Here is a 20,853-nt window from a genome sequence, read left to right as displayed (position 1 = left end):
CCATTCTGCAGTGATACGCCATCCCATCTGGTTTGCTCTTAGTGGGACTATCATTTGTTTTTCAACAGGACAATGACCCAACACACCTCCAGGCTAAGGGCTATTTGACCAAGAAGGAGAGTGATGGAGTGCTGCATCAGATGACCTGGCATCCACAATCACCCAACCTCAACCCAATTCAGATGGCTTGGGGGATGAGTTGGACCGCAGATTGAAGGAAAAGCAGCCAACAAGTGCTCAGCATATGTGAGAACACCTTCAAGACTGTTGGAAAAGCATTCCTCATGAAGCTTGTTGAGAGAATGCAAAGAGTGTGCAAAGCTTTCATCAAGGCAAAGGGTGGCTACTTTTTTGGTGACTACATGATTCCATATGTGTTATTTTATAGTTATTCTACAATGTAGAAAATAGTCAAAATAAATAAAACCCCTTAAATGAGTATGTATATTTGACTGGTACTGTATAGATGTGCATAGACTTCAGGAAGTGTACAACACCTACCTCTGCAACATCTATCAGAGGTCAGAATATAGAGATTGTAGAGGAATACAAATACCTGGGTGTCCTCTTGGACAATAAGCTTCAGCGGAGTAAATGTACAGACCTGATCTACAACGAGCCAACAGAGACTGTACTTGCTCAAAAAGCTGGGATCTTTTAATGTAGACTGTACTATACGGACTCTGTTTTACAGACTCAAACTCTGTTTTATATTTCATTGAGAGTATTTTAACTTTTTGTATTGTTTGTTGGTTTGGCAATGCCACGGTCAGCCAGAGAAATATGCTGAGAAGGATTATTACCACAGCAAGCAAGGTAGTTGGAGTCAAACAGGCCTGGATGAGATCTTTAAGGTCAGGGCCCACCGCAAGCCTCACAAAATAATTTTAGACCCAAGCCACCCCCTGTACCCGAACTTTGAACTACTCTCCTCTGGGCACAGGTATAGGGCACCCCTCAGCAGGAAAAACAGAACTAGACCATCATTTGTGCCAGGTGTGATATCCCTCCTAAAAGCTCGGGCTAATGTTCCTATCGACGCAGTAAGGCCGGCAGGCTAGTCTTAAATTAAAAAAAAAAAATAATGTTTTATTGGTATGTAACTGTTATGAAAGTTGTATTGTCAATTTTGTTTTGTATTTAAACGTGTACATGACACTGCAAAAAAAAATCCCCATGGGGACAAAAAAGTCAGTAAGTATATTTAGGATTTTCATTTTTGTTCAAAAACTAAAATCACTAGGAATTCAGCAAAACATGTGTTTAATTTAGGAAATCTGTTCACCAAGTATTCCCACGAATAAAAAAAAATGATTATCTCAATGTATTCAAGGTATAAAATTCTCTCTTTTTGGGCTTATAGTGGTTGTGGTCAATTTAAAGTGAACAAAATATTATAATTATGTTCCGGCCCCCCGATCATCGGCTCCAATAAAAAAATCGTCCCGAGGCTGAATCTAGATGCTTACCCCTAATCTATGGGATATTGATTTGTTTTTCTAAAAATGTGAATGACATCTTGGAGTCTCAGAGTGACAAATTGACAACTATTCCAATTGATGCATCAGTTCCTGGGTTCTACATATCTACTGTTAACAGACTATAGTCCAAGCTAAAGAGAAAAACTGTAAAATGGAAATGGCAAATTGAGTGGTAATCATACGTCAACTTCAAGGCTAATGTTTTGTTTAAACAGCATGGTCACAGAGCACTTCACAGTACAATGCGCCTTGAGCCTTCAACCCTTACCCCATGTATGTTCCATCCAAGGCGGTCTCGTGTTGACTAATGTTGAGGTAGTGCTCAATCAGTTGCTCTCTGCTAGGCTGAGGACAAACAGAGGTACAATGAACCTCCTTCAATGACAGGCTGCAAAACACACAGCCATAAGGCCCAGACAGGTCATCTGCTCAGCAAAACACACAGCCATAAGGCCCAGACAGGTCATCTGCTCAGCAAAACACACAGCCATAAGGCCCAGACAGGTCATCTGCTCAGCAAAACACACAACCACTTAATGGAGTCATTATTATGGATACAGGAATGGAGCATAGTCTAGTGGTAAACAAGAGAGTGAAAACAGTACTTGATAAGAGGACTACTCAACTCTGTATAATACTTGATGAGGCAAGTCATCAGTGCCACAACACCACAGAGTTAGGTGATCTACCACAAGTAGTATGTCAATGATACGACCAGTTCTCACTCCACATACTTCAAAGTCACTATAGGCTTTCCCTGTACAATCACAACATACATGCAGCAGTAAGAAAACTAAACTCCCTGAGAGATAACCAGGCAAGCTAACACTGTGGCCGGGTGGTGGTGCCTAAGAGTGGGATTAGAGAGTGACAATGTGAAGCTTGTACCGTGGAATCTGCCTATCTGTGTGTTGGAGAGGTAAGACTGGGCCACTTGGTATAGGGGAAAGTTGCCCCTAGACGCTGATCTTTGGTCAGCTTTGCATTTTCCACATGAATGGTTAAGGTTAGGACTGGGGAGGGGAAGCTGATCTTATATCTGTAGCTAGAGGAAACTTCCCCCCCAGGAGCTGGGCCACTCTCTTCCAGGGGCTGTCCGTCCGCAGGTCTATCTGATTACAGTGGCTAAGGCCTCCGCTGTGATTACTCTGCCCTCGGAGTCGGATTACCACATTCCTGCCCCACGCCTGTCAGGGCAAGCAGCGCACACACCAATACAGATGCCAATACAGGCACACACAGTGACCACCATGCAAACACTGTTTGTGTGCAAACTGTAGTCTGTGTGCATTTTGTAAACATACACTGACACACAGTTTGAATATATAAACAGTGGAAAAGGGTTTTTTCTATTTTCTCTATACATACAGTGCCTTGCGAAAGTTTTGCCACATTTCAGGCCCCATAAAGATATAAAACTGTATTTTTTTGTGAAGAATCAACAACAAGTGGGAACAATTTGAACGACATTTATTGGATATTTCAAACTTTTTTAACAAATTTTGCCACATTTCAGGCTTCAAACATAAAGATATAAAACTGTATTTTTTTGTGAAGAATCAACAACAAGTGGGACACTTCCAGTTTTATATCTTTATGTTTGAAGCCTGAAATGTGGCAAAAGTTACAAGGAGAAGACTGAAAGATTCAAGAGGCCCATGGGATGAACTGCAGAGATCTACAATACTCTGTCCATAGGACAACAAAGGCACTGGTGGAAAATACATATTATGGAAACGCATAACACCAATAAAATATATGCCATTTAGCAGATGCTTTTATCCATTATTTTACCTTTATTTAACTAGGCAAGTCCACAATATTCAGAAATATCAACCATGATTATCTGCAGAACAATGTAGGTATATAATGTGTATATGGTTCTACAGTAGCCATACTCACCGTTGTGGGTTAAATGCTTATGGACAAGTAATGAAATCAAATAGATGTTTTTATTAGCGCAGCCTATCAAGAAATTTACTTCAGGTTGGCAGGCCCACACAAATACTAGCACAGCAGCGCATTCTGGTGTTTCACAGTAGTATTGCACCTTAATTATACAGTAACATTAAACATGACAGAACACTCACACACGTTAAAGAGCGACCACTTACAATTGTGTCAACAGCAGTGCCATCCACAGAATCTCCCAAAACATTAATGGCAACCAATGCAACCTGAAATGATAAACAAAAGTCGATGAAAAAATAAATCAAATAAACTATAAAATGATATGAATGTGGTAGTATGTAAGTCAAATAAACAGGTTAAGGGGAATGACTTTATGACTTCATAGTGGAGTACCTGGTTGTAAAGGTTGTAGCGGTTGACATGGTTTCTGTGAAAGGTTATACGGAGGTATGTTCCAATGGCGTCCACGTGAACAGACTTCAGCTCCCGGGCTTTGAAGCCTGTTTTCTCATTGTCTGATAAAGAAACATACCTATGGCAAAGGTTGCATATCAATTTCTATTACTGTGCACCTTTCTTGTAACAACAAAGCAGTAAATATGATGAAAATGTAGGCTATTATATATCATAATAGGAATATAGTTACTTAGAAATAACAGATGATGAAGTTCAGCATCTATATTCATTACAATGTGTGTGTCAGGTAGAAATTGAACCAACAACCTTTCTGTTCACAGCACCATGCTCCATAGAAACATGACAACCAACTAAGCCAGACTCATATACATTAGGATACACCATAGCAAAATGTTTTGCAACAGCAAAAACACATTTTCTATCAGAAGAGTTCAGATACTCCCTCCCTGTTACAGCTCAGTTTCTTGCTTTTGGTGCCTTGTCTGTGTCGGTCAGACTTCTCTTTTGGCTGGTTCTACTGACTCACCCTAGCCTGCGGAGGTGCCCAGAGAGACCAAGTGAGTCAGCCTCTAATAATCGGTCCCCGATGTGGAACTCTATTTTGCCTGAGATCAGGTACTGGTGGGCAAGCAGCTGCAGCTTACGGACCCGACTCCGCTCTGGCAACTGCAAAGTGACCTGCTGAGGGTATGGACAGAACCTGTGGAAAGAAACAGTGAGGTTGGTACTTCTAGTACTGACTGTTTTTCAGTAATGTACTGTAAGGATCCAAAAGCAGTGTGTGCGTGTGTGAATCTCAAACCAGCCCCTCGCCCCAACAAACTTGTTTGGAGGACCCTCAGTTGTCACGTGTTGGTGACGAAACTCAGAGGATAACTTCAAAAGAGTGGTGAGGGGATCAATAAACCCATCAACTTCAGGACACACTCCTGACTTGAATGACGCAATTCATGTTCTACATTTAAATAATAAAACAAGCATGAAATTCCACCTGTTGTTTAACTAAATATAAAGGTCAGTAACAGTTAAACATTTAATTCGGAAAGTATTTCATTTGTTTCATGCGTCAAGCCTCGAAATCAGATAAACAAACGCACGCCATATAATTTGGCAATCCTTGCTATTTTTTGTATGAAATTGCACAAACTCCAAACATATTGCAGTGTGTGTTAGGATAACACTTCGCTCTGGAGCCTGCAGCCTTGGTCGAAGTGGCCTTCGGAGGCTTTGGGACACTTGCATATGGCGGAGGCGCACATGAGAGAGTGTGTGTGTGATAGAGAGTGTCTACCTGGCAGATCTCCAGCCATTGACCGTTGGTGCATGGACCATCAGCTCCTTGGCACTGAAGTTATCTTCGTGACCAGAGGAACTGACCAGGGTGAATCCTATCTTCCGGGGCATCCTGCTGCTGCACAATTTCAAATATGGAGAAACATAACAACCTACAACTGAATATCATCTGAAGCACCTTTCACAATCAAATAGATTGGCACAGTAATTAGCTCAGCTACCTATACTCATAAACCATGGAAGACTGACAGCAATATTCACCCTGGGATTGAGATAAACTTTGACAGCTACACTACTCTACAATGGACACAAGATTAGATGTGTAGGTGAACTTGGGATATCATTCTGCCATTTAATTTTCATATCATTCTGGCATTTAATATCAAATTTATGCCCCTAAACAAATGAGTTCAATAGCATACATTTCAATACTCCGTGTTAGCTATATGGAATTGCATTGCTTGCTTGCTTCTGACGTCCCTGAGGTGGGAAGGAATGAACTTGGAGCGATGACAGCGCGAGTAAAAGACAGGCTAGCTAGCTTGCTGTAACTAGCTAACGTTAGCTAACTCGTTCCTACTTAGAATGGTAACGTAAAACACCTTGAATTCACATAAATATAGTGACACCGGATGCACAATAAAACCACCGTTTGAATACAACGTATTTCCTATTGAAGTACAGTGTTACCACAAATATATCAAAGATATCTTACCTTGAACATTACAAAAATGTTGACAGCTTGCCCAAGTCCCATTTCATCTCCATAACCACCGCTGACAACAACTAGTAAGCTAAGGTGCGCATGTGCCGGACCATCGTCTCACCGCGAAGGACTGTGGTCCATGAAGTTTTTAATCAATTCAAAAAAGATATTTGAGTATCCAGTCTGCACGTGCACTGCGCATATCATCTCCACTGCTCGATGCATATGTCACTGCGTCTTCCATTCGGCAGATAGACATTTTAAAGTGTATGTGCTCAAGTGTTACCGGGTCGTTTAAAGCGTCTGTGCTCAAGTGTTACCGGGTGGCATGAGTTTTCCTTTTCCGGGTCTGGTGTAGCAGCATGGATGGTCAAGAGAGTTGGCCAGAAATTGAGAAAGCCTCAAAAGAGAAAAGACGCGAACTGGTCCTGCAAGGTGCAGTTATCGATGAAAAAATATCCTCTAATGGAGGTCTATGTTCCGCAATCTATTCTCTCAAGCTCCTAAATTACCTAGAAATCATCCAATGTCCGAGTTTGACAGAGATTCATGGAGACATACAAAATCTGACCACCCTTACGAGCTTGATTCTTTGTAGGAATAAGCTCTCCTCTATTCCAAAAACCATTGGAAATCTGAAGTCCCTGAAAGTCCTCGACATTTCAGTTAACAACCTGAAAGCTTTGCCTGAAGAGATAACCCAGCTAAGCGATCTCAATACACTCAACGTGAGCTGCAACAACATCGAGTCACTACCAGATGGACTGTGTCGTTGCACGAAACTCTCTACCATCAACATCTCCAAAAATGACATCACTCGGTTCCCTGATGACCTTTATCGCCTGGATCTCCTCAGCACTGTCATCGCCTCTGAGAATTCCATAGAGGAGCTGAGTGGAGATGTTCACAAGCTCTCTGCTCTAAAAGTTTGTAGCTGAAATAATCCATAATCCCACTGCTACCAAAAATGTGCATGACTTCATAAATACCTCTTGTCTATTCCTACTGAATTATGGTCATGATGGACAGGGTAGCTCTCAGTTCATCTTATCGACATTGTATTAAACCTGAGACTGTCTTAACATTTTCCTGGCACAAGGCCTCACCGATGGTGAGACACCTGAGACCAGGATAAGCCCCATTTGGTTATTAATCTTAATTCATGTTATTACATTCAACTATGATAACAAATATACAATTTTCCTCAGGTTTTGGACCTATCCAACAACAAGCTCAGTGACATCCCCTATGAGCTGAGTGACTGCTCCAAACTGAAGGAGATCAACTTCAAAGGAAACAAACTTAAAGACAAGCGACTGGAGAAGATGGTCAACGGTTGCCAGACCAAGTCCATCCTGGACTACCTTCGGGCCGGTGGCCGAGGGAAAGGCAAAGGCAGCAAGCAGGCCGATGGGGATAAGGCCGACGGGGGCCGGAACGCAGAGAAGACCCAGACCAAAAAGCAGCGCAAGCAGAAAAAGAAGAAGACCGAGGAGGAGGATGATGAGGTGGATGAGATGAACCGGCTGGTGGTGAAAGTGCTTCATGTGTCTGACAACCCAGGGGCATTCACTGTAAAGGTGGCCAATGACCTGAAGGACGTGAGGCCGTACTTGGTGTGCTGTGTGGTCAGAGGCATGAACTTCAGGTCCGGAAATGCGCTCAAGAGGTTCCTGGTTGCGCAGGTAATGCTGTTCAGAGATGAGAACACGTTAGCCTTGGTACCAGAATGTTTCTGCGTTAGTCAACTTTTATGTTGCGGTATTTGACAGTCATATTTGGCAAGGAAACTATGTAGGCTAGTAGTTTGTGAATGCAGAAACAGACTAAGAACACGCTACAAAATAAACTCAAGCTCAGTGGTGGAAAAAGTACTCAATTGTCATACTTGAGTAAAAGTAAAGATGCCTTAATAGAAAATGACTCGAGTGAAAGTTACTTTTAAACTTTTACTGTGTATTTGGTTTTAAATTGACTTAAGTATCAAGAGTAAAAATAAAATTATAAATAATTTCAAATTCCTTATATTAAGCAAACCAGATGGCACAATGTGTAAATGTTTTATTTACATATTGCCAGAGGCACACTCCAACATAATTTACAAACTAAGCATTTGTGTTTAGTGAGTCTGCCAGATCAGAGGCATTAGGGATGACCAGGGATGTTCTCTTGATAAGTGCATGAATTGGTCCTTTTTCCTGTCAATTTAACGAGTACTTTTCAGTGTCAAGGAAAATGTATGGAGTAAAAACTAAATTTTCTTTAGGAATGTAGTGAAGTAAAAGTTGGCAAAAGTGAAGTACAGATACACCCCAAAACTACTTAATTAGTACTTTAAAGTATTTTTACTTAAGTACTTTACACCACTGTGCAAGCTCATAAATTGACAGGCTATGTAACATAATATATGATCGTTAAGTCTCTCTTGCATTATTCCGTTTTCACCACTCTTTCTCTTACCTATTGTATTTTAGACCAAACTTCACGATGACCTATGTGGTAAAAGGACAACTGCGACCATTGCAACACACGACATGCAGCTACTCAAGGGACCTCTCATGTATGATGCCAGAACACCTCCTATGTTAAAGGTATGACACATTGCATGACATTTTGCTCATACAATGTTAGACGGCCACAAATTCTCAAATGTAAGTCGCTCTGAGATGGAATTAAAAAAACACTTTTACATCTGATACATTTACTATGACTAACTTCTTGAGCTTATATTAGGGCTGGGAATACTTAGGTGCCGACACTATGTATTGCGATTCGATATATATTTCAAATGTATTGCTCACTACAGTATGTCTGCTGAAGAGAGACGAGAGCCATGAGAATTTTGAGATAAAAGCGCCCCAAAACATGTTGGCTCACCATTTTAAAAAGAAAATGGAGAACAAACAATAGGATGAGAAATGCCTGAGTTTTGCCGCAGGTACAGCCTACTCTAGCGCTAGTTAATGTTAACTACCCAGCTACCCCCGCCCCCATTCCTAGCTTCTATGTGTTTTCCAAGGTATTTTAAACTCTTCTCATTTGATTGGTTTATGATGACATTTATCAGGACATTGTTCCATGTCTTTGTTCAAGTAGTTTATGCAGGCAGTCTCAAATGTTTCTGGAGAACATAACAAGGCTCTCTTTCTATTGAACATAATACCTCTGTTTTCTTGAGTAGAATCCAGTATTTTGAAGGACAGTTTTAATCAGTAGTTGTGAGCCATAACATTATTCCGTTCTTAATAATTCATGATCCTTTTAAACATATTTTACGCCAACGCCAGGCAACAAGCCTGTTATAGTGACATCAGTCTGTTATTGAAAGACCTTCATGCGGCTTCACCTCAACAGTTTGAACACAAAATAATTGTTGCTGGTTGTTGCCTGTCGCTCTTGGCATATGAACAAATCATTATATTCATAAATTGCATTCAGGTTTGTGTCAATGCATTTTGGTCCCATTCACAGTTATTTAAACAAGCAAATTATCTTTTGAAAGGAGCATACATTTCTCATAAACTCCCTCTCATAAAATGTTGTTTATTAGATAGTCCCGCTGGGCCGTAAGGAGATGACTGCGGTGGAGCTGATGAGGCAGCTGCAGCTAGAGGCAGAGGACCAGAGGAAACAGAGGAAGAGGCAGAATGTGTCTGGCCTCCACAAGTGAGTATAAACACCTGTCTTTAAGGCAGAGCTGAAAGTATAGGTGAGTCCAGATTCTGCACTCTTCTTCCAAAGTGTATATTTGCAAACTTCCCTTCATGGATTTAACAATGATGGAAACGCTATACAGCAAATGATTACAAATCCATGACAGGAAGTATAAAAGTGCACACTTCTGGAGGATGTAGAATCGGAAACGCAGCCCAAAGCTGCTGTCGGCTTGATGCCCGTTCTTTTTTGTTTTGTTATTAAAAGGAGGAGGCAAAAAAAAATGACAGTGGCCTCTGGGTTGATGCCAGCATTCTTAAAGGTAGATTCAGCGATATGTAGATGCACAAATAAACAGCATAGTGAGTCAATTTCCGCAATAACTAAGAGTGTGAGGCTAAACTTCTCCACGGTTTTGGTCCCGTGGTTACTAGGAGTGTAATGGTACACGTATTCGTACCAAACCGTTTTGTACAGGTTCTCGGTTCGGTCCACACTGTGAATCCGAATGAAAACAAAACAAAAAACACAATTAAAGCTAGGCCTATAGGCTAAGCCTACGCTGCTTTGTAGACCTATGCCTCTTGAGTAAATCTGAGCAACAAAAAAATCATTTCAGGCTATTGCGTTAAGACAACTAGAGCCTATGCGCACATTGTAATAAAATTATAATCTTAATTGTCTCATTTCAAACGGTCCTTTATGAGACGCAGCCAGGAAGTAGTTCTGTACGATGGTGAGTGGTGGGGTCAATAAACCAGAATTGAAGGATCCTCCATAATCTAAATTTCCATTTTGGAACATTTTGGCTTCCCAGTAGATAACAATGGCGACGGACAGAGAGTTGTGGATAAAACGTTGACAGTATGTCGCCACACTCAACGAGAATAACCTATGCAGCTGCCAACACCTCAAATATGTTGACACATTTAAGCCGACATCACCCCAGTATACCGGAGCAAGGCGGAAACGCATTCAAGCGGCCCTTGGTAGCTGATTCTGACTGGACCAAATAAATTACAAGAGCGATAAGTAGGCTCTTACAGTTTTTGGTTTATAGTTGTAGATATGTGCCCATTCTGTGGTTAAAAATGGGGGGGTGTTTCAGGGAGCACCTCATGAAACTGCTCAAACCACGTTACGAACTTCCCTCTTGCACCCATTTCAGCATAGCGATACCCGCTCTAAATAAGCCAAGCCAACGTTTTCAATGAATAATCACTTACTTAAGTGACAGCCCATCACATTTCCCCAGAGGGGGGATGTATCGTGCTGCAGACACGCCCAATTTATGAGAGTCACAAGTACTCATATGGCACTGAAGGAAACAGTGTCATGTGTTTGTAACCAAGATGGAAGTGGGAATTTATCACATACGACTAGGAAAAATCCACTTGAAAGGCCATCCAACTGGTAATTACTAGTGGGAAACTCGTCTATCATCGAGAGCACCCACCTCTCCCACATGGTGACATCTGACATCACCTACTAAGGAAATGTCCTCCATAACAGCACTTTCGGCAATTGAATGCAGCAACACATTTATAAAAAAGCGGTCCATTAATGTGGTTTCTGAACTGTCATTTGTTTACAAGCATGATAATATACTTTTAGTTTATGGTGGATGCATCTGGTTGGCCATTAGCCAATCTGCGTTAATCAACCAGTTCAAATCACATTAATGTATCCAACTGGTATTTATGACTTCATAGCTGGTAAATTCCCACCTCCCACATGGTTACAAACGCAGCATCCGAGTGAAAACTTGAGAGGCCCAACATAACAATCCGGTCACAACAGACAATTCTAGGAACATTGAATGACATTTAATTTTCCCGAACGGTGACCCCAAACCGCAATACTACTGAACCGTGGGTTTGTCAACCCGTTACACCCCAAGTGGCTGCCACGTTGTATGACTGTGTGAGAGCGAAGTCTTGCATCATGTTCATCGCAATATATGCGGGGATGCTCGTGAAAAGTCATTTTATAGGGCCAATCAGCAGTTGAAACAATAACAAAGTGATTTTTGCGTAAAAAAAACTAAGGGATGGCAATTGTAAAATGTAATCCCTCTCAAGTTCATAGAGAGAGCTATGGATGCAAGGACTGACTATCCATGATATCAAAATCATATACTGGACAAAAATATAAATGCAATATGTTACGTGTTGGTTTCATGAGCTGAAATTAAAAGATCCCTGATATTGTCTATATGCACAAAAAGCTTATTTCTCTCAATGTTCATCCATCAGGTGTGGCATATCAAGAAGCTGATTAAACAGCATGATCATTACACACATGCTATCTAGAAGAAAAGGAAACGCACACCTTGAGCTGGGGACAATAAAAGGCCAATCTAAAATGTGTAGTCTTGTCACACAACACAATGCCATGGATGTCTCGAGTTTTGAGGGAGCGTGCAATTGGCATGCTGACTGCAGGAATGTCCACCAGAGCTGTTGCCAGGGAATTTTATGTTAATTTCTCTACCATAAGCCGCCTCCAAGGTCATTTTAGAGAATTTGGCAGTACGTCCAACTGGCCTCAACCACAGATCACCTGTAACCACGCCAGCACAGGACCTCCACATCTGGATTCTTCACCTGCGGAATCGTCTGAGACCAGCCACCCAGACAGCTGGTGAAACCTTGGGTTTGCACAACCAGAGATTTCTGCACAAACTAGCAGAAACCGTCTCGGGGAAGCTGCCTGCTCGTCATCCTCACCAGGGTCTTGACCTGACTGCAATCTGACTTCAGTGGGCAAATGCTCACCTTCGATGGCCACTGGCATGGATAAGTCCCGGTTTTTAACTACCGGTCAGAAGGCAGACAGCGTGTATGGTGTCAACATTGTGAACGGTGGGGTTATGGTATGGTCAGGTATAAGCTACAGACAACGAACACAATAGCATTTTATTGATGTCAGTTTGAATGCACAGATACCGTGAAGAGATCTTGAAGCCCATTGTTCTGCCATAAATCCACTGCTATAACCTCATGTTTCAGCACTTTAATACATGGCCCCATGTCACAAGGATCTGTGTACAATCCCTGGAAGCTGAAAATGTCCCAGTTCTTCCATGGCCTGCATACGCAGCAGAAACGTCACCCGTTGAGCATGTGTGGGATGCTCTGGGTCGATGTGTACGTCAGCACATTCCTGGCAACATCCTGCAACTTTGCACAGCAATTCAAGAGTGGGGCAACATTCCACATGCCACAATCAACTCTATGCGAAGGAAATGTGTTGCGCTGCATGAGGCAAATGGTGGTCACACCAGATACTGACTGGTTTTCTGATCCACGTCCCTTCCATTTTTTTAAGGTATCTGTGACCAACAGATGCATATCTGTATTCCCAATCATGTGAAATCCATAGATTAGAGCCTAAAGAATTTATTTAAATTGACTGATTTCCTTATGAACTGTAACTCAGTAAAATCTTTGAAATTGTTGCATTTATATTTTTGTTCAGTGTAGTTAACCATGTTTTGATGCTATACATTGTTTGTTTACATTTACTTTGTTTACGAACATTGGACTAAAACAAGTTTATATTTTGGGTTCTAATGGGGTACGACAAGCAAACTAAGCGCCTTCTCTCAGCTCACTGGTCACCATAGCAACACCCACCCGTAGTACACACTCCAGCAGGTTTCTTTCACTGGTCATCCCCAAAGCCAACTCCTCTTTGGCTGCCTTTCCTTCCAGTTCTCTGCTGCCAATGACTGGAATGAATTGCAAAAATCACTGAAGCTGGAGACTTTTATATCTTTAAGCATCAGCTGTCAGAGCAGCTTACCGATCATTGCACCTGTACACAGCCCATCTGTAAATAGCCCACCCAACTACTTCATCCCCATATTATTCATTTTTTTTGCTCCTTTGCACCCCAGTATCTCTACTTGCACATCATCTTCTGCACATCTATCACTTCAGTGTTAATGCTAAATTATAATTATTTTTCCACTATGGCCTATTTATTGCCTTACCTCCCTAATCTTACTACATTTGCACACACTGTATATAGATGTTTTTATTGTGTTATTGACTGTACGTTTGTTTATTCCATGTGTAACTCTGTGTTTGTCGTACTGCTTTGCTTTATCTTGGCCAGGTCACAGTTGTAAATGAGAACTTGTTCTCAACTGGCCTACCTGGCTAAATAAAGGTGAAATAAAATGAGGCATTTATAAGTTATATTCTTTATGTATCAATGGGTACATATTGGTCAAAAATGTCTCCCAACTGCTGATTGCCCCTTTAAATGTTATGGTGTAGTAATAAATTAATTCCTATTTCATTTTCCATTTACAGTATGTTGGTGTGGTGTCCTATGCAATAATGCATTGTTTTTATCAAGCACTTCAGTAGTTTCAGGAGCTCAAAACAAAGGCAAAATGATTAGGTTGCTTATTCAACACATGAGGGCGCCATAAGGCTGTTTGATACAGAAACCATGTTGAAGTAAATAGACGTACTCCTTTATTTATGTCTATGAGAATATGTGGACTGTTGTTTTTAGGACCTGTCTGTAAAGATATTGCCATGATATAGGCAAGTGATAAAGATGACATTGTTATTTACAAGATTAGGTTAGATAACTTACCTAATTTTAATTAACTTTAAGGTTGACCTAAATACCATGACACAGTATTTTGGGGAGTTTTCAAAGAGCTCAAATGCCACTTCAATCTGCACCATGAGTATGGGTGTAGACCTTTCCATGGGCTCTTATGAAAGGCGTCTGTTGGCTATTATAGCCATCGTTGGCATGAGGGCAATATTACACAATATTACGCATATTACACTAGCCATTGTTTCTCAGCTAATGTTATTTGACTTTTTTATTTGACTCAGATACCTGCAGCTTCTTGATGGAAAAGAACTCTACCCATGTCTGGTGGATGCAGAGGATCATGTGATCTCATTTCCACCAATCACCAACAGCGAGAGAACCAAGGTGTGTGTGTGATCTTTATCAGACCAAAGACAGGTGCCTTTCTTACAGGTCACACTCATCCGCTTATCACTTGCTGATCCAGCAGTGAATTCACAATACAGCTACCAATAGAAATGTTATGATTTATAATAAATATTTGTTCTCAGTATCTACATGTAGCCAACATATGGAGGCCCAGCAGTGTAGAATGCAGTCTAAAACCTTGCTGAGTTGTACTTTCCCTTAGACTTTGCACACCTCCAGCACTTTGACTTTGGAAGCTTTAAATTGCAGCCACACCAGATAAAGAAACAAATCTGTATCTTTATTGCTTGCTTAATTGCGGACATGCTTGTACCCGGGTTGCAATAAATTCATCTTGAGTATAGTACTTAGCCTTGAAATCAAACGCTGACTTTTTAAGACTATTAGTTGATGACGCAACCAGGTGTTGTCTAACCTGACATTTCCTGATTCTAAAATGTAGTTCTGATCCCTTATTCTGAATTTGGAGATAGTAGCTTATAAATTCAAGGGAATATAACGTGGAATAGGCTTACAGGCAATGCACTGCATTCAATGTATTTTCTAATGCTGGATGGATATGATATCGTTCTGTCAACTCTATCCTGTCATCCCTCTTTACAGATTGAATTAATTTGATAATAAAAAATAGTAGTCTGCTTTAGCTGGGGACAATATTACAAACAAGTGATGTACTGTGTCTTTGTCCCGTATTATAGGTCAGGAAGACGACGAAGGAGCTTTTCTTAGAAGTGACCAGTTCTACCAGCCTGCAGATCTGTAAAGATGTGATGGATGCTCTCATAGTGGTAAGCTCAGCTCTCTCCCTGTATACAAAGAGACTTGCAGTAGGACTGAATCCTACATTGCAATGCACATGCATAACACATACAGCCGTTGATTGCATGAATTAAACATTTACACATGCATGCATCAGTCAGACACACACGGTGGCTGGCGAGAGCAGAAAAGTGTCATGACACCGGGTGTCATGCTCAGTCTCAGGGTGTTGTGCTGGTTTGACGTCTGGATCCTGGCCCTCAGTGGAATAAGTGAGCTCATCTGCCCAGGGTGAGTGGCCTGGCGGTGTACGGTGTCACCGCCTAAACATACAGCTCACAATACGACTGCAACCCTAGAGCTGCATACACCCACCAGTACACACAGCAGCAGACACGTTTCAATAACAGCCTTGTCGAAACATAGCAGCCGATAAGGGTTTAATCCACACTCTGATTCCTGTCCCAAAATAGACATTATTGAGAGAGGGTACGGTTTTGATTGGGTGTGGTGATTGAAGGAGGGATTTGAGGTCAGGTCATGAGAGTTTGGGGTTGATTTAATTCCTGCTCGATTTGCCACACCTCAACAATCCATGTCTCAATTGTTATTTTTGCGGAATTCCTGGTGATTTTAGTCTTTTGACCAAACGCTAAAATCCCACCCAAAAAAAAACATTTTAAAAATGACTCATTTGCGGTGACCCCTGCTCTAGTTAACTTTCTCAAATAGACCTCATCCATATGGTCCCAATGGTCAGCAATTAACACATCTCTCGGTTTCCTTCTCAGAAAATGGCGGAGCTGAACAAGTTCACGTTTGAGCACAGAGAGGAGGCTGGGTCAGAGGGAGAATCTGATTCACCATCAGTCCCTGCCTCGGATGATACCACCTCAGGAGAGCTGGTCATCCAGCAGGTTCGCACCGTGGACCCTGACGGGAACCTCAAGGTCGTCTACCCGTCCAAAACGGACCTCTGCACCGACGTTGGCGACCTGAACGTCGTTTGGTAGTTGCGCAACAACCAGCCTTTTGATTTATACACTTACGGTCTCACACAGTTAATCACAATACTGTATATGAGTTGCCACTGTTCAATGTATTTGGTTTGCTGGGTCCCCTTGGTAAGCAAAGCCGATTGCATCCACTAATTAGTGTAATTATGCCCCTGCTTAAAGTTCTTGATGACTATTTGGCAGGTACAAACAGCTTCTGCGTTATTAAGGTATAGAATAATTCAGCTACCTACCTACCCAACCTAAAATATTGCCGTTTTTGTATACTTATTTTTTATATTGCTACACACTAAAGGCAACTCATAATAACTGTAAAGTCTGTAGCGAGCCTGTGTGCTCTGTAGAGTGTAGACATAGTTAATGACAACATTTTAGCATTTGTGAACTGAAACAAGTAAAAAACCTTTTTCCATTACCCGCTTTAATAAATTAAGAGCAGGGAATGTGTATAATGTCTAATATTTTAAAAGATCTCTCAAATAAATTGAACCTTGACGGCATCAGTGGTTATGCATTTCTTTATTGCACATGTTGAAAGCCAATGCTTTGTTCTGGGTATAAACATTTCTATTTTCTTGATAATTTCAGGAATGCTTGGCCTCAATGACACAGGAAACCCCAAAGAGATTGGTCATTTAATGTGTATGCATGGTGAACGGCCCTTTGACTGAATTGTAAAACTGCTTGGGTATTAACAGGTTAACTAAAAAGTGAGGGGTACTGTTACATATCAAGTGTCTATTAACGGCTGGTGGGAGTGTGTAGGGGGATGTCTCAGACACACAGTATAAAAGAATAGCCAGAGAGTTGCAGTTAGGTGTCCTATACGTTAAGGACCAGGTTGGACTTCGACACAAGATGCAAGCTTCCGTTTAAGGCAACCCATTCATTGGAACTATGAAAAGTACTTACAGAGTACAGAAGAAGCAAGCCTGGTCCGATACAAACAGGGAGAAAAAGTCACGGTGGAGAAGCATTAGTGAAAAGGACATGCGGTACTTGGAGCTTAATGTGCAACGGATTGACAGGCAGAATGCTCCACGAGGAGAGCCTGCTCAAGCGAATGCTAACCTGAGACCAGCTCCAAAGATAACAAACCCAATTGAATATCTTACTTGTCCTAGGCATTTAATGATTCAAAATAAACTAGGCCGTGCAAGCACATCCGCTATCACCCAGGGTATCCTTCTGCCCCCCATCACTGGATCAAGAATCATTGCTGGTAAAGCGGAGGGCTCAATTGTGCCATTTCTTTCTGCAAGACCAGCCGGGTCACTACAAGACAACGGAGACACACACTTGTCAACGTCTGGTGTAAGGAGTGTAAATACAGTGTTTCGGGTACTGCTTGCTCAACATGCGCAGAATTGTCAAATGTCTAACAAAGCTGGGTTAGTTAGTAGTAGTCTAACCATGTTGACTAGGTCTACAAAAGATTCCATCCAGAACCCAGACACTCGCTCCAGACTAGATTGCACCAAGGGGACCTTTGGGGCCCAGCCAGCTGTGGCATCAAGTTTCTCACCAACAGACCCGTTAGTAAGGCAACGGAGAAATGTGAGTAACCCTAGTGCCAACTACAGCGGGGCGATGACGGAGAGGTTTAAACATGATGCCAGTCTATGTGAAACAAAACCGCAGAGAGATTTCTCCTCTGATGACTCGGCTATTAAAACAGAATCCCGGTACTCTGAAGACGAAGATACCGTCAAGACTGGCATAGACTGTCTTTGTTCCAATGATGCAGAATATTATACGGATCAGAGAATTGCAGAATGGGTCTTGAAAGTCAACTCCACCCTATTTTCCTCATCAGATGATGAAATGCATAGCGTAAATTCTGTTGAGGAGCAAGATATTTCCACCATAAAAATAATCTATGAGGGAGAGTAATAAAAGCTGATTTGATGAGGTCGAGCAACTAGGTGAGATTCTTTTTCACTGTCATTTATACTGAACAAAAATATAAATGCAACATGCATCAATTTCAAGCATTATAGTTAGAGTTCATATATGGAAATCAGTCAATTGAAATTCATTATGCCCTAATTTATGGATTTCACATGACTGGGAAGGGGTATAGCCATGGGTGGGCCTGGGAGGGCACAGTGAGCCAGGACCAGCCAATTGGAATGATTATTTTTCCTCACAAAAGGGCTTTATGACAGATGGAAATACTCTTCAGTTTCATCGGGTGGCTGGTCTCAGACGATCCTGCAGGTGAAGAAGACGGATGTGGAGGTCCTGGGCTGGCGTGGTTACACGTGGTCTGCGGTTGTGAGGTGGCTTATGGTAGAGAAATTAACATTCAGTTCTCTGGCAACAGCTCTGGTGAACATTCCTGCAGTCAGCATGCCAATTGCATGCTCCCTCACCTTGAGACATCTGTGGCATTGTGCTGTGACAAAACTGCACATTTTGAAAGGGCCTTCTTTTGTACCCAGTACAAGGTGCTCACTAAGAGGGATGAAAAGCTTTTTGTGCATATGGTACATTTCTGGGCTCTTATTTCAGCTCATGAAACATGGGACCAACGCTTATGTTCAGTTTATATTTTTGTTCAGTATACATTGTGGACATTACAGCCTCTATGGGCAGTGGGCATAGGTTTGACTTCAACATTGGGGAGGGGAACATTGCAGAGGACAACATTTGCCTGTAATATTGGGAGCGGTTGCCATGTCCCCCTTTCCCGCTATAAGTTACACCACGGTCCAGGACTCAAATGTACAGACTTTTTTTATCCCTATGACAGTTTGATTATAAAGCTATTTCTCGTTACAAACTTCAGGATTTGAGGTGAGAAAATAAATAAAGTGTATTTTTGTAATGATGATTAGGTTTGATATATTTGCAGATGACACCTAAATTTTAAAAAATCCAGTCTTTGTCAAGAGGCAAACCTCTTGTTTGACAGCATATTTACAACACCATGTTTGTTGAATAACACAGGTAATTAACATATTTTCAACAGCTTTTTTATTACTATTAGTATTGCCTGTGTCCTTTCATTAAAATATTGAATCCACATGGCCTTGATATACAGTTGAATAGGCTAACATAGCAAGCCCTGTAGTACAATCTTCAAAAAACAATTGAAATAGATATCACTTAGTGACAAGAACATATTGAATACCAAGCACTGTAAGTCAAACATTATGTTCATGTTTTTAGACTTAATTGCAATGACTTTTCACATATAAGACAAAGCTGTGGGAAGCTGTAAAATCACTTTACAACAAGCAAACTGCAATCCCAACATAATTCCATCTGTTGAGGGTCCTTCGGTCAGTGGCCGGTCAGCATTTGTGGACGTAATATCCAGTGACGTATCCAATGACGTAGACAAACACCAGTGCAGCCAAAGCTCCGGCCACCTTGATAGCTATGCCCAAGGTGCCAGTGCAGAATCTATTGTACAGCCTTTGGGGAACAGAACATGTCATAATATGACCACTGATTATAGTTGAGGTCAGTCCATACACGATCAGTAAACTCAAGGGGTCATCATTTGGGAAAGTTAATAAACTAGGATTAAAGGGAGGAAACACTACACTGAATACAATTGTCAATTTCATATACCTTAATTGAAAGTAAGTGTTTCTTGAACTGCCTAAAACATTGTCATTCACTATAATTTATATTGCCTATCCCCTGTGATTAATAAACGGGTACCCTATAATAGTAAGAACACTGATTGTATCTTCTGTCGCCCAGTCATGAGTCTTCCTCAGAGCTTACCCCGTTACACCTGTCCCAGCCACGTTCAGATTGATGTTGTCTTCATTCCAGCGGTTGTATTGCACACCAGCAGTATTAGAGTCCATGTCAGAAGCCATTCTTCCCTCAATTGTATTTACTGCAGATACCACTTACTCCTTCAACAACCTGTAAAGATGAGATCGAGGTGCACAATATGGAGTTGCACAATATGGATATAGAATAGGTCATATCGTGAAAAGACATTTGGTCTTTCTTACCACAATCAATTTAGACCTATTCAGTCGCACAGTAAGGCTTACTTAAATTTCAATAAATGATTGAATTTGTTTTATTTGATTATATCTCATTGTATCATTCAATGAGTCTTTGTATGACACATTAAAACTCAAAAGGTGGCTAGAGCTGTAGGACATTGATCAGCTTGCCCAAACCCACTGGCTCAAACTATAAACAAATCCTATTGCTAATCACCCAACCTAACCAGAAAATAACTGGCAGTCTACTCACCACTGCTCTTTCGAGGACTGAAGGCATATTGTGTTGAAGAAGGCATGCCTCTTTATATATGAGTTCATCACAGTCAGCATTCATCACCTGGTCATAAATTGAGAAGGCCATAGTAGTTTTATGGCTCTTTCCAATGATAAAAGCACAATTAAAATTATGTGCTCTGTGTTTGCCTCCGGTTACAGATACAGTAACTGCAGATCTTTCTTGATAACTGCATACAGAATGTTCACATCGCAAAGGTCAATAATTCAACAGGCAATTACATGTTTACTCACAGCCATGTGGTGAAATGAAGAAAAGAAAGAAACTATGTTAAAACCTCAATTAAGTTTACATACATTTCCCTACTTAGCCATTTTGGTTGTTTTGAAATAGCCTACAGTGCTAACTG

General features: G+C 41.3%; 3 protein-coding genes across 4 annotated transcripts in view; 1 reads left to right on the top strand and 2 right to left on the bottom strand.

Annotated features, from left to right (window-relative positions):
• The window catches only part of cep104 (centrosomal protein 104), a 41,055-nt gene extending 35,006 nt beyond the window's left edge, over nucleotides 1-6,049 (bottom strand). The window contains exons 1-6 of one of the 2 annotated variants that reach the window (XM_064922742.1): nucleotides 5,818-6,049; nucleotides 5,101-5,254; nucleotides 4,336-4,509; nucleotides 3,786-3,924; nucleotides 3,596-3,658; nucleotides 1,750-1,826 (exon numbers count right to left, since the gene is read on the bottom strand). In XM_064922742.1, the coding sequence (XP_064778814.1) occupies nucleotides 1,750-1,826; nucleotides 3,596-3,658; nucleotides 3,786-3,924; nucleotides 4,336-4,509; nucleotides 5,101-5,213 (566 nt within the window). In that variant the 5' untranslated portion in view covers nucleotides 5,214-5,254; nucleotides 5,818-6,049. The remainder of the gene's footprint in view (nucleotides 1-1,749; nucleotides 1,827-3,595; nucleotides 3,659-3,785; nucleotides 3,925-4,335; nucleotides 4,510-5,100; nucleotides 5,255-5,817) is intronic. The other variant, XM_064922741.1, reaches the window with a different exon arrangement.
• Nucleotides 6,050-6,133: 84 nt separating this feature from the next.
• Nucleotides 6,134-16,729, top strand: lrrc47 (leucine rich repeat containing 47). Its single transcript, XM_064922743.1, has 7 exons — nucleotides 6,134-6,734; nucleotides 7,017-7,493; nucleotides 8,283-8,399; nucleotides 9,359-9,474; nucleotides 14,328-14,430; nucleotides 15,153-15,242; nucleotides 16,005-16,729. The coding sequence occupies exons 1-7, from the start codon at nucleotides 6,171-6,173 to the stop codon at nucleotides 16,224-16,226; spliced, it is 1,689 nt and encodes a 562-aa protein (XP_064778815.1). The 5' UTR covers nucleotides 6,134-6,170; the 3' UTR covers nucleotides 16,227-16,729.
• A 2,462-nt stretch (nucleotides 16,730-19,191) lies between these two features.
• Nucleotides 19,192-20,522, bottom strand: smim1 (small integral membrane protein 1). The gene is made up of 3 exons (XM_064922744.1): nucleotides 20,460-20,522; nucleotides 19,971-20,117; nucleotides 19,192-19,652 (listed from the first exon to the last, which is right to left on the bottom strand). Exons 2-3 carry the CDS (start codon nucleotides 20,066-20,068, stop codon nucleotides 19,529-19,531), a joined length of 222 nt encoding a protein of 73 aa, XP_064778816.1. The 5' UTR covers nucleotides 20,069-20,117; nucleotides 20,460-20,522; the 3' UTR covers nucleotides 19,192-19,528.
• Nucleotides 20,523-20,853: the final 331 nt, after the last annotated feature.

The sequence above is a fragment of the Oncorhynchus masou genome, chromosome 18, assembly GCF_036934945.1.
Source record: "Oncorhynchus masou masou isolate Uvic2021 chromosome 18, UVic_Omas_1.1, whole genome shotgun sequence".
Lineage (NCBI taxonomy): Eukaryota > Metazoa > Chordata > Actinopteri > Salmoniformes > Salmonidae > Oncorhynchus > Oncorhynchus masou.
This window is presented reverse-complemented; position numbering and strand designations above follow the sequence as displayed.